Source organism: Diceros bicornis, chromosome 1, assembly GCF_020826845.1.
Source record: "Diceros bicornis minor isolate mBicDic1 chromosome 1, mDicBic1.mat.cur, whole genome shotgun sequence".
Classification (NCBI taxonomy): Eukaryota; Metazoa; Chordata; class Mammalia; order Perissodactyla; family Rhinocerotidae; genus Diceros; species Diceros bicornis.
In genome coordinates, this window is record NC_080740.1 from 82,620,115 (window position 1) to 82,637,935 (window position 17,821).

The 17,821-nt window shown below is 46.0% G+C and overlaps 1 protein-coding gene across 2 annotated transcripts in view; it reads left to right on the forward strand.

Annotated features, from left to right (window-relative positions):
* Positions 1 to 16,829, forward strand: part of TENM2 (teneurin transmembrane protein 2) — a 571,867-nt gene extending 555,038 nt beyond the window's left edge. For both annotated transcript variants that reach the window (XM_058545548.1, XM_058545558.1), the window contains 4 exons: positions 99 to 395; positions 1,830 to 3,444; positions 13,709 to 13,839; positions 15,460 to 16,829. In XM_058545548.1, coding sequence (XP_058401531.1) covers positions 99 to 395; positions 1,830 to 3,444; positions 13,709 to 13,839; positions 15,460 to 16,221 — 2,805 coding nt within the window. In that variant the 3' untranslated portion in view covers positions 16,222 to 16,829. The remainder of the gene's footprint in view (positions 1 to 98; positions 396 to 1,829; positions 3,445 to 13,708; positions 13,840 to 15,459) is intronic.
* The last annotated feature ends 992 nt before the right edge of the window (positions 16,830 to 17,821 follow it).

A 17,821-nucleotide genomic window follows, 5' to 3' on the forward strand; every position in this document is an offset into this window, starting at 1 on the left:
AACTTCAAGGTTATTTCTTCTTCCAACACATACCTATGGAGCCTGAACTAACAGGCCAAGGTGATGTCTTTCAAACCAGGCCTGTTGTGTTTTCCTAGGTCCATGGAAGAAATCTTTTGTCCATTGACTATGACCGGAATATTCGGACAGAAAAGATCTATGATGATCACCGGAAGTTCACCCTGAGGATCATTTACGACCAGGTGGGCCGCCCCTTCCTGTGGCTCCCCAGCAGTGGGTTGGCAGCCGTCAATGTCTCGTACTTCTTCAATGGGCGCCTGGCTGGCCTTCAGCGTGGGGCCATGAGCGAGAGGACGGACATCGACAAGCAAGGCCGAATCGTGTCCCGCATGTTTGCGGACGGGAAAGTGTGGAGCTACTCCTACCTCGACAAGGTGGGTACTGCTGCCGGCTCAGCTGAGGCTTTCTCTTATTCACGCTGCTCTTTTTAAGCTGACCTGATATGCTTTGCCATAAGACATTTTAACATCTTTACTTTGACTCTAGAAGGGCTTCCTTCACACTCCCATCCTCGCTGGGAAGGAGGAAATCTGAAGGACAATGTTATTCATAGCTCAGCACCATTACTATGAAAAGCAAAAAAAAAAAGTGCTAGACACTCAGTAATGGCAAAAAGGACGGATTATCTGATTTTATTCCCAAAAAAAAAGTGCTGTTGAAGGGGACAGACTCATCCCACTGGCAGCATGACTAATCATTACTTATGAATTGGAAATGCAGTGATTCATTTCTGCCTTGCCCGAAATTAAGCCATCAAGGTAGAGAATTTTGCCTAAAACTCTTTGAACACACAGAGCAACACTCTCCTACTTGGCCCATTGGCTAAACCAGCCAACAGATTCTCTCCATAATTCCCTGTGTCCGAAAGTGCCAGATTCAGGTCTCCATGTCGGAAAAGGTCAGGTTGGAGCAGTGGTAAAAAGAGGTCCCATCGGGGCACAAGACAAGACTTTTGAAGGCTGCCCCGGTCATCTAGCTCAGCCTAGGCCTCTCACCTGGACTCACCTTGACACAGGTCCATTTCCATGTCTTCCTTTCTTGCCTGGTCATCACAGCAGTCACTTGCAGACAGAGCTGTTGCCTCCTCTCCAAGAGACAAGAGACAGCAGTCCCTTTAGTCTTTCCTGAATAATGTTCTCATTATGCCATAAAATACTAGAATGGTTGACCAGGGGAGGCAAGAATCTCCCAATTGCCTCAAGTTTGAGGCCATTATTTTCCCAAAGAATCAATGATTCTGGCTTATGTAATCTTTTCAGTAGCTTCTAAATGGAGGATATGATTTCTTTCTAGGTTTAATCAGGGGTGGCCAAAATGTAGTAGGTGTGTTACACCTGTCCCCTGCTGGGCCAGTGGCAGTCATTTCTAAACAACCTCAGGATTTCTCGTTATTGAGCCTAGAGGCAAGGTCAATGCCTCTCACCTCAGTCCTTCAAGCCTTTGCTACTCAAAGTATGGTCCAAGCAACATCAGCATCACCTGGGAGCTTGTTACAAAAGCAGATTCTCAGGCCGCCTCCCCCAATATCCCTCCACTGAACTACTGAATCAGAATCTGCCTTTTAACAAGATCCCTGGGTGTTTCACATGCACATTCAAGTTTGGGAAGCATTGCTCGAGGCAGTCACCATGATCCATCAGAGTTGGCATGCCCGATGAAATCAATCTACTCATAATCTCTGGTCTAAACTTTCCCATCCTTCGTGGCTTTTGAATTGACATTTGGGGAAATGGAGTAAATTCTGTCCATTTGACTGCTTAGTCCTAAAGAGCCAACTCATGTGTTCCCTTCCCCTTTCCTTCCTCCAGTCCATGGTCCTCCTGCTTCAGAGTCAGCGTCAGTACATATTTGAGTATGACTCCTCCGAGCGTCTCCATGCCGTCACCATGCCCAGCGTCGCCAGGCACAGCATGTCTACCCACACCTCCATTGGCTACATCCGCAACATTTACAACCCACCTGAAAGCAACGCTTCAGTCATCTTTGACTACAGTGATGATGGCCGCATCCTGAAGACATCGTTTTTGGGCACTGGGCGCCAGGTATTCTACAAGTATGGAAAACTCTCCAAGTTATCAGAGATTGTCTATGACAGTACTGCAGTCACCTTTGGGTATGACGAGACCACTGGTGTTTTAAAAATGGTCAACCTTCAAAGTGGGGGTTTCTCCTGCACCATCAGGTACCGGAAGATTGGCCCACTTGTGGACAAGCAGATCTATAGGTTTTCTGAGGAAGGCATGGTCAACGCCAGGTTTGACTACACCTATCATGACAACAGCTTCCGGATTGCAAGCATCAAGCCTGTCATAAGTGAGACTCCCCTTCCCGTTGACCTCTACCGCTATGACGAGATTTCCGGCAAGGTGGAGCACTTTGGCAAGTTTGGAGTCATCTATTATGATATCAACCAGATTATCACCACTGCTGTGATGACCCTCAGCAAACACTTTGACACGCACGGGCGGATCAAGGAAGTCCAGTACGAGATGTTCCGGTCTCTCATGTACTGGATGACAGTGCAGTATGACAGCATGGGAAGGGTGATCAAGAGGGAGCTAAAACTGGGGCCATATGCCAACACCACTAAGTACACTTATGATTATGATGGGGATGGGCAGCTCCAGAGTGTGGCCGTCAATGACCGCCCAACCTGGCGCTACAGCTATGACCTCAATGGGAACCTCCATTTGCTGAACCCAGGCAACAGTGTGCGCCTTATGCCCTTGCGCTATGACCTCCGAGATCGGATAACTAGACTCGGCGATGTGCAGTACAAAATTGACGATGATGGCTATCTGTGCCAGCGAGGTGCTGACATCTTTGAGTACAACTCCAAGGGCCTCCTAACGAGAGCCTACAACAAGGCCAGTGGATGGAGTGTCCAGTACCGCTACGATGGTGTGGGGCGGCGGGCTTCCTACAAGACCAACCTGGGCCACCATCTGCAGTATTTCTACTCTGACCTTCACAACCCAACTCGCATCACCCATGTCTACAATCACTCCAATTCTGAGATAACATCGCTCTACTATGACCTCCAAGGTCACCTCTTTGCCATGGAGAGCAGCAGTGGGGAGGAGTACTACGTTGCCTCAGATAACACAGGGACTCCCCTGGCTGTGTTCAGCATCAATGGTCTCATGATCAAACAGTTGCAGTACACAGCCTATGGGGAGATTTATTATGACTCCAACCCTGACTTCCAGATGGTCATTGGCTTCCATGGGGGACTCTACGACCCCCTGACCAAGCTGGTCCACTTCACTCAGCGTGATTATGATGTGCTAGCAGGACGATGGACCTCTCCAGACTATACCATGTGGAAAAATGTGGGCAAGGAGCCAGCCCCCTTTAACCTGTATATGTTCAAGAGCAACAATCCTCTCAGCAACGAGCTGGACTTGAAGAACTATGTGACAGGTGAGGACTTTCCCACCTTAGTTGGGCAGTGGCTCCCTGTGGGGTGGTTGTCCTGGTAGACCATTGGGAACTTCGAAAGAAGGTCTTATATCTGATGCTAGGAGAATCCCGGAGAGCTGTAAACAGTGGGCAGTACAGTATCTAGAACAGTCAAATGGCAGCAATACAGAGCAGTCATCAGGTCTGTTTGAAGATGCCCTGACCATTTTCAAGTCCATTCAGTTGAAATAACTTTTAAAAGAGCCCTTCCTACCCCAACAGAGGAAAGCAGCCTTATAAAGTGGGAAAGAATGAGACTCTGGTGTCCGAAATGTCTGTTTCAAGTTCTCTCTCTTCCATTTATAAGGCAAAGGACCTTGGTCTAGTTGTCCAATCTCTCTGAGCTGTAGTCTCCTTCTCTGTGAAAGGGCACTAATAAAGCCATCCCATAGAGTGATCACGAGAAGTAAAGGAACTTATGTAGGTAAAGTCTAGCGTCTGGCACTTAGACAGAGGATGTTCACAAAAGGGTATCTGCTCACGTTATTAACATTATCATTACTAGTGAAGCAATGAGTTAGCATAAGTACTGAGATGACTAAGACCCAGTTCCTGACCTCACAACCAGGCTGGCGAGATACAAATACAAATAACCAATGATAAGGCAAAGAGAATTAAGTCTGTGCTACCATATACGTGTCTGTTCAGTTATTTATTCAACAAGCATTTATGGAGTGCTACCATGCTAGATTCTGGGGATACAATGGTGAACAAGACAAACACCTTTCTCTCAAAGGTGTGTGTGTGTATGCATGTGTAGATGACTTCAGATTTGAAAATTTTGACATAGTACAGAAGGGCCCATGTCAAAATGGGCCTGAGGATGAAGGGGATCTTGGTTGGCAGAGATGAGCTCAACCCTGAAGAAAAACTGTGAGCAAAAGTCAGAAGGACATAGGAAGCTTCTAGAGGGGGTATAGATAGAGGGGCCAACAAAGGCAAATAATCTACTTCCTCATGTTAAATGAGAAATTGGTAAAATGTCCATCCATCCACAGCCATCTATCTCCATCTATCATCCATTCACCCATTCAACAAATATTTTCATAGCATCTAACATATACTAAGTACTACAGATGCAGTAGAGAGCAAGATAAAGTCCCTGTCCTCAGGGGGAAGAAAGCAAGGAAATCAAGATGGATGGACAGATGGATGGATGGATCCAAAGACACCAACTTTCAGCAAGGAAGCCAGGGCCATCTCACCTGTCCGTGCATTATAGAGGAGCAACAGTGAGGACCCCAAGTCCAAGGCCCCTCAAATTCTAGGAGATTCACAGCTCTTGGCCATGGGCCAGGGAGGCATCAAGCCCAAAGGGTCCCTACCCTCAGAGGTCACTTGTCCATCCCCAAGATACGGAAGGAAGCAGCAGCTATCTGGAGCACAGCACTGCCCTTAATGTCCCATGCTGCAGACAGAAATAGATGACCTTAAAGATCAACTTGTAGTGATGCTATGCCTCATTGACAAGTTCCATAGCAGTTGAAGTTGAACTCAGCATCTCCCTACAACTAGTACCTTTTGAGCCCAGAGCCATAGCCAAGCTAGTTCCCTCCTGTTCTCTGCGCTGCACCTCATGGGGAGGCCCTGCCACACTACTCTGCCAGGGCTTCCTCTCTTCCCCATGGCTTAGCATGACTTTTGTCCCCCAGGTCACTGCACTTTCAAGTTAAAGGAACTCTCAGAAAAACAGACACACACACATGTATGTATATAGTTTCAGGTAACAATAAGTACTATGAACATAACATAGGATATAGGGTTAGACAGAGAGTGATGGGAAATGTCTCCTTTATTTAGGGTATTGACAGAGGCCTTTCTGAGGAGGTGGCATTTGAGCAAAGACCATTATGAAGTAGGGCAGGGAGAGGAAGAATGTTCCAGACAGAGGAAGCAGTGTGACTGGGGAGGCAGACCATGCCTATCTTAGCCATGGGAGAAGAATTCCCCCACCCTCCAGAATGTGTTTCCAAAGCCCTGCTTGGCACTGGATACCTTAGAGATGAATCAGCCAGAGGCAAATAAAAAGAAAGCCCTCAGAGTGGGCTGAACAGACACCTAGAGCTGCCAAGGCCCGAACACAATCATTCACAGAGCGCAGTCAACTCACTGACCCCCTCAGCTATTTTCCTGGTTCTCCTGAAAAGGCAAAAAAAAAAAAAAAAAAAATTAGCAGAGTTTTCTAAATAGTGAGATGGCTCTCCTCATTCCTGTGCTTCGTAGAGACTCAATAAATGGGAATCAAATCAAGTTGAACTAAGTCCAACAAAATTGAATCCAAACACCATTTGAAAGAGTCTAAAATAAAAGGCACCGTTAGAGAAGCCGCGTGCACAGGGCTGATGTCTGCAGTGGAAGCTAGGGGAAGGGGGGCCCAGGAAGAGAAGCGAGTCAGACCAGGCACCAGCCCACACCTGCTGCCTGTTCAGGAGGAGATGACCCCCAGAGAGTGGATCCTAGCAGAGAACACCAAATCATTCTCCACTCTGCAAATGTTGGCTAATCTGTAAACCCCATCTAAATTAGTCTTAATTTGCCACTTAGGAGACAGCAGAGTGGTTGAACTTGCCACTCACAATTTAAGCAGAAGTAATTAAGATGTAGTCAGGAGGAATGCAGAGAACAGAACCTTCTCTCTGGTGCTCAAAAGAATCATTGCTGTTTGGAAACAGAGCTCTCTGAACGCAGGAGGCAGCTCCTGAGCCTGGAGGAGGTTCTCTTTCCCCCCAGGAATGCTGGCATGAAGGGGAGCAGCATAGAGTACCCAGGAGGAGTTGGAAGACACCTGGGCTGGAACAGAGGTGTAGCTGCCTGGAGGGGGTGAAGGAGGCCAGAGTGGTTCCTTTCCCACTCTTGGGCTCCAAAGCAGCACCCTTTTATAACAGTTATTTTTTTAAGGTAATATATTAACAATTGATACATCTGTGATAAAAAGACATTAGAGAAATGGATGTAAAAGACAGATAGAGAGACAGACTCCCTTCCAAACAACCTGCAGTGCCCCAGTCTTTTCCAATTTTAGCGTCACAGGAAACTCCTCAGTCCTCAACAAACTGGGACCTGTGCCAGCCCCAAGCCTGGCCTGTCCTCACACCAGTTCCTTAGGATGTTAGCACCTGAGTACATCTCAAGACACCAATCCTGGCCTTGCCAATCACTTGCTGTGTAACTTGGACAAACATCTTAACCTTTCTGAATGTTAGTTTCTTCATCGGCAAAATGGTGATAATAATAGCGCTCACTCCATGAGGTTTTAAAAAGTAAATGAATTGTGAGGTGTAAAGCACCTCGCACTCGCCAAGGCTAATAAATGGCAGGAATGCGTGTGTTACTTATAAGCAGCTGTGGACTTGGAGACGGGAAGTTTGTAGACGAAGAGTGGAGACACCACCTTTGCATAATTTTCTGGGGAATGTGGGGAGGGGTCTCCAGATCCACCCTGAAACAGATCCAAACTCTGCTCTGAGTGGCATTGCTTGGGCAAACCTGAAACCCCAAATTCTGAGTCAAGAGAACCTCCCAGATGTCGCCCACAATGATTCTTTTCTCCCCACCCCTTCTCCCTGGCGGGGCTTCGGGCTCACAAACCCCAGGCGCGCGTGAGTTATGTAGGTGGATTTTGTGAAGTTTAATTTCCCCAAGTGAGGGAGAAGGCACAGCCTCCTTCTCACATTACCCTCTTCTCATGTCTACACTTAACACCTAAGATGCTGTGCTGACAGCATTTTCAGAGAGAGCTTCGGCAGTGGTGGCAACATAATCACAGGCCGTGAAGAACATGAGGAGAGGGGAGTAATGAGCTATTAGGAGGGGCCACCTCCCCGGCTCCTTCTCACAGATTGTTTAGGGAGCCTGTCGCCGGATAACACCAATTACTTCAAAAGGAGGAGGGGTGTTTGCGTGGTGCCAGAAGTGCCTTCTGCAGAATGGAGGAGGAGCCGGGCAGCTTGAATAAATGTTTCAGAATACATTTAGACTCAGAAACCAAGCCCTGTTAGACACTTAAAAAAAAAGAGTAGATGACGTGAGCTATTATCGTTCATGGGAGTGGCCGTTAAAATTTCTGGTCTCAGAGGCAGGGAGTTCTTAACATCCCCCCTGAGTCCTAGGGAGGGATCCCTGCAGGGAAAATATCAGGATGGGGAGAGTCTTCTGAGGGCAAAGACCTCTTGCCTTTCTTGGGATTGCCTCCATATCCCACGTGTGCCTGGTGAAAGATGGGATAACTTTATACGGTGTACAGATGAGGTATTAGATAATGGAAACACGAATGGGGAAAGTTAGTCTCCCTTCAGAGCTCTTTTTCTTCTAAATTGAGGAGAAAGTCTCCACTGGATTCTGGTATGTATTTAAAACCTCATTAACACTTCTAATCTCCCTTTTTTAGGGAGAGAGCATGTCTAAGACTCCCTCAGTGGCAGGTAACAAAATCACACTCTAATGTAATTGCATTGCTTTTTTTCCCCTCTGTTTTAATTTTCTAGTTATTTTCTGTTTGCATCCAGTGAGTTTGCTTTCCCATTTATGGTAGTGCCATAAGTTTCTTCTTTAAAATGGATTTACTGAAGTGGGAAAGGCAAATTTATTTTTTAAAAATCAGGAAGTAAGTACTAGTACAGGTGATACTGGATATGGCAAAACCATCGTGACGAGTGACTATGAATATCCAAAGTTGGGACATCCACGCTCTACCACCCCTAGCACTTACCTGGCACAAAACAGGTGCTCCATAAATATATGATCATTGCTGGACTGAAGCCAGACCTCTCTGCTTGATGCTGACACACTTTTTAAGGCAATTTCAAGCCTGTATTCTTAAATGACTCTTAAATGGGCTATCACTATTATATGTAGTTGGCGAGTGGTTCAAGGAGCCTGTCTGTGCCCAAGACCAATGGATGCACCATGGACCCCGGGCTCCCTCTCATTAGAAGGTTCTTCTATGCCTGTATGTTTAGTAGCAAAGTCAACGTTAAATCTCTCACTACAGTCCCAGGGCAGAGGGAGTCATACCTTACTTAGCCCCTTCAGAAGCGTGTTCTCAGGCAGGTACAGATAGTTCCTCTGTCACACTTACACTACTCAGGGTAGCTTTTGCACACATGTTCAGTGTTCATTGACTCACTCACTCATTCATTCCATGGATACTTATTGAGCACCTGTTTTGTGCCAGACATTCTTGTAGGGCCTGGGGGGACATCAGTGAATAAAACAGAATTTTCAACTCCCTGCCCTGGTGGAACTTACATTCTGAATGAGGGAGACAGACAATAAACAATAAATATAGTAAATACACAAATGGTACAGCATGTTAGAATGTGATTACTGGGGTTTTTTTGGGAGGGGAGCGTGGATTAGCAGAGTAAGGGGACTTTGGATTGGGGGTGGGAATGGGGGGCAGGTTTTAAATGTGATAGTTGGGGTTGGCCCTATTGGAGAGACAACATTCGAGCAAGATCTGAAAGAGGTAAGAGAGTGAGAGAGCCAGAAAATACTTTCAGGGAAGCACACTCGGGGCAGAGGGGTTGCTGAGATGAGTGTGTGCCTCGCATATTCAAGAAATAGCACAGAGGCTGGAGCTGAGGGAGCAAGGGAGAGAGTGGCGAGGATGAGGTCAGAGAGATAATGGGTGAGGGTCCTTACAGAACATTAGAAGGACTTTGACATTCTCATTGAGAGAAACGGGGGTCCCTGGAGTGTTCTGAGCAGAGGAATGGCATGGTCTGCTCCATGCTTAAAGGCTTGTTCTGGCTGCTGTGCTGATAAGGTATATGGGGCAGGGAGGTGGAAGCAGGGAGGCCACTTGGAAGTCCAGGTGTGAGATGATGGGCCAGAGTTGAGGTGATGGAAGTGTCGAGAAGTGGATGCAGATTCTGGATCTATTGTAAGAGTAAAAGTAAAGGATTTAACCATCTGACCCAGCAATTCGACACCTACGTATATATGCAAGAAAATTGAAAACAGGTTTTCAAACAAAAATTTTTACATGAATGTTCATAGCATCACTATGCGTAATAGTAAAAAAGAAAAAAAGTGTAAACAACCTAAATACCCATTAACCGATGAATGGATAGAGAAAATGCAGTATATTCAAACAATGGAATATTTATCAGCCGTAAAAAGGAACGAAGTACTTACACATGCTGCAGCATGGATGAACCTTGAAAACATGCTAAGTAAAAGAAGCCATACACAAAAGGCCACATACTGTATGATTCCATTTATATGAAATGTCCAGAATAGGCAAATCCATAGAGACAGAAAGGAGATTACTGGTTGTCAGGAACTGCGAGGAAAGGAGACTGTAGAGTGACTGCTAATGCATATGAGGTTTCTTTTGGGGGTGATGGAAATGTTCTGGAATTAGATAGTGATGATGGTTGCACAACATTGTGAATGTACCAGAAGCCACTGAATTGTGCACTTTAAAAAGGTTAAAATGATGAATTTTATGTTATGTGAATTTTACCTCAATAAAAAAAACGGTAAGGATTTATCAACGGATTAAATGTGGGGAGTAAGAAAGAGAGAGAGGTCAAGGATGGTTGCTGGAAGGATGGAGTTGCCATTACCTGAAATGGATAAGACTGTGAGTGGGGCAGGTTTGGGAAGGAAATCAGTTGTGCAGTTTTGGATGTAAGTTGAAATATAATGAGATATACAAGTTTGGCATTCAGGGAGAGGTCCAGGATGGAGATATAAATTTTGGAGTCAGCATCAGCATGTAGATGGTATTTAGGGCCATAAGGCTGGATAAGATCACCGTGTTTGTAAGAGTAGATAGAGTAGAGAAGAAGTTCACAGACTGAGTCCAGGGCATCCCAACATTAAGAGAACAGGGAGATGAGGAAGAACCAAAAAAGGGCAAGGAGTGGCTACTATGATAGGAAAAGGACAAACAAGAGAAGGTGTTATCCAGAAAGCCAAGAAAATAGAAAGACAGGAGCGTTCAACTTGTCAAATGCTTCTAATAGGTCAAATAAAATGAGGAACATGATCAACGTTGGCCTTAGCAACATGGAAATCATTCATGACTTGGACAAGAGTGGTTTCAGTGGAGTAGTCCAGGACATCTTTAACTGGAAAGAGGAGAATGGGAGACAATGAGTATAGAGAATTATTTTGAGTTTGAGAAGTTTTTGTTAAAGGGGATGAGAAATGGGTAGTGGCTAAAGGGAGAAGTAGGGACAACAGAGGAATTTTTGTTTCATTGACGTCATAATAGTTTATAACATTGTGAAATTTTAGTTGTACGTTATTGTGTCAGTCACCATATAAATGCGCCCCTTCACCCCTTGTGCCCACCCCCCAACCCCCTTCCCCCTGGTAACCACCAAACTGTTCTCTCTGTCCATGTGTTAGTTTACCTTCCATGTGTGAGTGAAATCATGTGGTATTTGTCTTTCTCTGTCTGGCTTATTTTGCTTAACATAATACCCTCCAGGTGCATCCATGTTGTTGAGAATGGGACGACTTTGTCTTTTTTTATGGCTGAGTAGTATTCCATTGTATATCTATACCACATCTTCTTTATCCAATCATCTGTTGATGGACACTTGGGTTGCTTCCACTTCTTGGCTATAGTGAATAATGCTGCAATGAACATAGGGGTGCATAAGCCTCTTTGGATTGTTGATTTCATGTTCTTTGGATAAATACCCAGTAGTGGGATAGCTGGATCATAAGGTATTTCTATTTTTAATTTTTTGAGGAATCCCCATACTGTTTTCCATAGAGGCTGCACCAGTTTGCATTCCCAACAGCAGTGAATGAGGGTTCCCATTTCTCCATAACCTCTCCAACATTTGTTGTTTTTTGTCCTGGTGATTATGGCCATTCTAACGGGTGTAAGGTGATATCTTAGTGTAGTTTTGATTTGCATTTCCCTGATGATTAGTGATACTGAACATCTTTTCATGAGCCTATTAGCCATCTGTATATCTTCCCTGGAAAAATGTCTGTTCACATCAGAGGAATTTTTTTAAGGTGAACATTTAGCAACATGTTTGTGTGCCACTGGGGTTGATCCAGTGGAAGAGGGAGTAAATTGACGGTGTGGGGGAGAGAGAGTTTCTGGAGTGATGTCCTTGCACGGGCAAGAAAGGATGTGACCTAGTGCTCAAGTGGCAGCTTGACTTAGTGTCTGCAGAGTAATAGGAAGAAGGCAGGGAACTTGGGTACAGATGCTGGTAGGCCAGTAAATGTGATGAGGGTTTAGGAAAATTCCCCTCTGGCTGCATCAGTTTTCTCAGGAGAATAGGAAACAAAGACAGCTGCTGGAGTGAGGAAGGGAAAGCAGGTGCTGTAGGTTTTAGGAGAAGGTGTAAAATCACCCAGGAGAATGGGAGGATGACTGAAGGGAGGAAGGGAACGTAGTCAGATTGCCAGCCAGCAGGAAGGCAGAACTGGGGTTCCTAGTCAGGAATTTAAAGTGACACCAGTCAGCATGGTAACATTCATTTCTCTAGCCACATTCAGCTGCACACGTGCAAACACAGAATAGGCAAAGACTTGGATTTAACCAAAACTGTGGTTTCACCAAGCAAGTGTGATGAAGCAAGAAAGGGGCAAAGGATCTGAGAATATACACAAGGGAATGAATCTAATGATTGGCCATGGAATGTGGGCTAGGTAAGAGAAGGAGAGAGACCAGGATGTTGAGGGACAGGAGAAAAAGAAGTTTAGGAGGGATTGAAGGTCCCAGGGAGGTGAGAGGATCAAGGAGTATAGGTGTCAGTTTACAAAAAGGAGCAAACTAGAAAGAGTCCAGGTGGTGGTCAGAGGGGGACGTACATGAAATTGAGATAATGGGGGGATCAGAATTATTGGTGATGACAAGGTCCAGAGGATGAGCATGAGAGTGAGTGGAGGGAAGGATCATCCAAGGAACTAAGAGGCCAGGATGTTGGAAGGATCAGTGAAATCACTTAGAATGAATTCAAGAACAGAGATGGAGAGAGTGATAGTGGAGCAGAAAAGCATCAAGAAACACAGGTGAGCGGCCCAGAGTCAGCAATGACTGTAACAAGGAGCACTTGTCCCTCCAGGTCCAGCGATTATAGGAAAAGAAGCAGGGAGCCCAGTGTCCACAGAAGAGAGAGGTTTTCAGTTAGAGCAAGAAGGGAAAGGAACCATTGAGAGGAGGTTGATGACATGGGGGACTTTGCTGATGATGGATGTGAATTCCAGAGGGCCTGATGAAGTGTTTCGGGAGTTGGGGAGAAGTGGAAAAGAGAGGTTAGGCGTGATGTTGGGGTGCCTGTTACAGAGATAAGGAGCATAAAGAGGCGAGTCCTGCTGGACTCGAGGCCAATGGTGTGGGTGAGGCTGTGAGCATTGCAAGGGATGAATGTCCGGGACTCCCTATTGGTCACTGCAGAAGGAAGCAAGGTGGCCTGGGGAATGCAGTCTTACTCTGAGAGCCTGGATGTTCAGTGGAGGGCAGGACCTGTGGGAGGTACAATTCCCATTGCAAGGAACTCAATCTTGACCCCAGGTGGGAGAAGGACAGTCTTACTCTTAGCACAGAGTTCTCTCTTCGCCTCTCTTTGAAGACTAGGCACCCGGAGAAATGGGTCTCAGGAGCCAGAAGACTCTGTGCATTCCATACACTCTTGGAACCCCCTTTCCATAATGAGCCAGCCTCAGTGCAGCACTCTCTCCCCCAGATGTCCTGCACAGTGTTAATAATCATCACTTATCCATCTAATTGATCACTGTATCTCTGGCTTCTAACACATTTACTGGCCTATATTAGATGCTCCCTTAAACACTTGCCAAATGAAGGAGTTCACATTTATTGAGCAGTCCATGTACCAGGCACTGTGATGAGCCTTTTACATGGATTTTTCTCCTTCAGTCCTCATAGTAACCCAGTAAGATTGGTACAGTTATTATCCCAGTTCTCATCTGAGAAAGCTGAGGCTTAGAGAGGGGCAGGAACTTGCTCAAGGACACACAGCAAGCGGATTTGAAGCTAGATCTATCTCACTCCAGCATTGGCCTTCTAAGTCACCACATGGGGGTTAGTTTGGAAGGACATCTACTTCCTAGAACCCATGTAAAGCAGCTCTGGACCAGGAGACTTTCACAAGCTATTGCCTCCTGCTCCATTGGGTTGGACCGCACACCCAACCACCCATTTTATTTTGTTCTCTCTCCAAGAACCTCTGTTGCTTTCCATCCATCGTGATTTCAGAAATCTTTGTTTTTCTTTCCACCATAGATGTGAAAAGCTGGCTTGTGATGTTTGGATTTCAGCTTAGCAACATAATTCCTGGCTTCCCAAGAGCCAAAATGTATTTCGTGCCTCCTCCCTATGAATTGTCAGAGAGTCAAGCAAGTGAGAATGGACAGGTAAGCGGAGGTTCCCTCCAAGAATCCAAATGATTGTCGTCATTTCCTTTTGCAAACAGAACCACATGGGAGCCAAGGGCATGTCAGTAGAAGAGAAAACATTGGAGCTGGGTATAAAAGGTGCATGAAACGTTGTGACTTCCTAGGATAGCAAATGTCAGCACTGTCACTTGTCTGGTGCAGCACGTCTTCCCAACCTCAATTATTCCCTTAATTGTAATATCATTATCTGTTCAGTATATACCCTTGAGTCACTCCTTGATTAACAACAGCACAGAGAAATCTAGCAGCAACTTACCATCTGCACTGCCTATAAGATCTTAACCCTTTTGGCTTTTATGGGATGTAATAAAACTGTGGTTTGCAGTTTCTGTCCCATTAAAGAACATTTTTATGCCCCACATAAAACCTCAGTGTTTTATGGCCCAAATGTATACAGATTGAGTTTTCAGAAGGTAATATGTGTTTGGGTCTTTCGGTGATGACTGAAGGGAGGTCAGTTGCAAATTGAGACTTCTGCCTCAATCGGACAGGAGGGGTGGGCACCAGTGTTGAGATAACCCCTGCTACAGAACCAGTACTCAGCACTATAAAAGTCTGAAAGATCTCAGCTGCCCTGAATAATGGTCCAGACTGTGTAACTAGAGAGAGGCAAGGAGGAGCTGCCGGGTAATTGAGAACAGCGTTCTCTCAGTCCTGCCCCTTGGGGACCACTCAGTGGATGAATAGCCATCATTTCTCTCATTTATCTAAGTGCTGTTACCTCCCAAACACAGCCTCTTCCATTATCCCAGCCTGCCCCCCAACCACCAATTGAGACAAGCTGTAATTTGTGAGTGGAGAACGCAAGGCCAAGGAGATAATGGTGATTTCATCCCTCCGCAGAACCAGGGCCAGGATCCAAAGCAAATGACTCAGAACTAGGGACATTCCCTCTGGCCCACGAAGCCAGAATCTCTGAGCCTAGTGCTTCTCAAACATTAATATGCAAACAAACCACCTGGGGTATCTGTGAAGATGCAGCTTCTGACTCAGCAGGTCTGGAGTGAGGCCTGAGATTCTGCCTTTCTGACAGAGTAGGTCCTGGCAGTTCCTCCCTTCTGGCCGTACTTTGAGTAAGAAGGTCTTAACCCAAGGAAGTTAATGAACATCCAGGGCATTGGCCTCAAAGAAATCTAGGTCACAGCAGCAGGGTCACAGCTGCTCAAACACACACGCTGCCCCTCAGGTCAGGATATTCCTGGGTCTGAAGTGTGCAAGGCAGCTGCCAGAACATCAGAGTGCAGAGTGGCCCCGCCTTCAATAATGGCGAGACGTGGTAAGTGTATAGGCCTGGGTGCAGATGCCAGCGAGGTGGCGGACCTCCATTACCATCTTTGTAGTTAGTGGCCCAGTTACGAGGTGGACAGGCCACACCATCAGAGCACTGAAGACCAGCCAGCCTGTCCTAGTTCCAAAAGGTAGGACTATATTAGCTCACATCATTACAGACACAGACTAGTTCTTCCAGGGGGAAGCCAAATATTTCTCTTTCTGACCCATTTTTCATGAGCTTCCCAGCCCATGCAAACAGCTGCCCAGCCTATCGCCTCAGTTTTCTGTGTTTTCTTATGCCCACAGCTCATTACAGGAGTCCAGCAGACAACAGAGAGGCATAATCAGGCCTTCATGGCCCTTGAAGGGCAGGTCATTTCTAAAAAGCTCCACGCCACCATCCGAGAGAAAGCAGGCCACTGGTTTGCCACCACCACACCCATCATCGGGAAAGGCATCATGTTTGCCATCAAAGAAGGGCGGGTGACTACCGGTGTGTCCAGCATCGCCAGCGAGGACAGTCGCAAGGTGGCTTCCGTGCTGAACAACGCCTACTACCTGGACAAGATGCACTACAGCATTGAGGGCAAAGACACCCACTACTTTGTGAAGATCGGCTCGGCCGACAGCGACCTGGTCACGCTGGGCACCACCATCGGCCGCAAGGTGCTGGAGAACGGGGTGAACGTGACCGTGTCACAGCCCACACTGCTGGTCAACGGCAGGACTCGAAGGTTCACCAACATTGAATTCCAGTACTCCACGCTGCTGCTCAGCATCCGCTACGGCCTCACTCCCGACACGCTGGACGAAGAGAAGGCCCGCGTCCTGGACCAGGCGAGACAGAGGGCCCTGGGCACCGCCTGGGCCAAGGAGCAGCAGAAAGCCAGGGACGGGAGAGAGGGGAGCCGCCTGTGGACTGAGGGCGAGAAGCAGCAGCTCCTGAGCACAGGGCGTGTGCAAGGTTATGAGGGATATTATGTTCTTCCTGTAGAGCAATACCCAGAGCTTGCAGACAGTAGCAGCAACATCCAGTTTTTAAGACAGAATGAGATGGGAAAGAGGTAACAAAATAATCGGCTGCCATTCCTTGATTGAATGGCTCAGTGGGAGTAACTGTTATCTCCTCTCCTAAGGAGATGAAGACCTAACAGGGGCACTACGGCCAGGCTGCTTTAGGATACCAAGTGGCAAGAAAACTCACATTTTTTGAGTTCAAATGCTACTGTCCAAGCAAGAAGTCCCACATCCTGAAGTAGACTCAAGCCTGGCTGAAAATTCTGAGGAAAATAAAACAAACGAATGAATGAACAAACACACAACATGTTCCAAGTTCCCCTAAAATATGACCCACTTGTTCTGGGTCTACGCAGAAAAGAGACACAAAATGTCCAAAAGGAACAAAAGAACAAAAAAAAAAAAAAACAAAAGAAAACAAAAAGCAAAACAAACACACCGACGGAAAAACGAAGAAATGAAGAGGAGAGGGCCTCATCTTCAATTACCTCACTCATTCACACGTGAGCGGCACAGACACCTCGAGGGCGTGCATTGCCAGACCAGCCGAGGAGAGCGATTCCCACCGCTTGTTGGACAAATAAATATACAGACGTTTTCGTTTAAACAAATACAGGTGCATTTAAAACATGACTTTGGGGGTGATTTGTGTGTAGCGACTGGGGAGGGGGGATACAAGTGAAAGAGTGAGCACTGGAAATACTTTTTAAAGAAAAAAAACAAAAACGCAAGAAAAAAAAGGAAATTATCAAAAATCAAAGAGAAATAATACCGTTCAGCACTTAACTCTCAGGTCCCAATTTAGTCTGGCCTGAGCTAATTTATTTGAGCGCAGAGTGTAAAATTTAATTCAAAATGGTGGCTATAATCACTACAGATAAATTTCATACTCTTTTGTCTTTGAAGATTCCATTGTGGACAGTACTACGCAATTACAGGGTGTAGTCTGTTTAGATTCCGTAGTTCGTGGGTATCAGTTGCAGTAGAGGTGTGACATTGTGGCACTCTTTTGCTAACGGGCACCACTTCAGATCACCCTGTACATACATAAGCCTCAAGGCACAATCACTGTTTCAGATTTAAAATTATTAGTGTGTTTGTTTGGTCCAGAAACTGAGACAATCACATGACAGTCACCGCGAGGAGAGAAAATAAAAAATTTAAGAAAAATCCACAAAAACAAAAAAAAAAATCGAAAAACAACAAAAAAATGTCTAATAAGAACTTTGGTACAGGAACTTTTTTGTAATATACATGTATGAATTGTTCATCGAGTTTTTATATTAATTTTAATTTGCTGCTAAGCAAAGACTAGGGACAGGCAAAGATAATTTATGGCAAAGTGTTTAAATTGTTTATACATAAATAAAGTCTCTAAAACTCCTGTGGACACCGGCCTTCTGTGGAAATGCTTTGAGGGGAGGAAAAGGCAAGAGTGCAGGAGAGAACAGGAGTTGCCAAGACTCACAGGCTGAGCTGATATTTTGAATTTGGGGAGGAGCTTTGTTAGAGGGATCTCAATGCTCCCCAAACAGCTCTGAATTCTAGAGTGATCTCTGCCCACACCTGCACCTTCTTCTCTGAATGGAGCAGAGGCAGGGAGGCGAGTCTAGGCCTGGGGGCGGTGAGGACTCTCAGGCCCACCCATGCA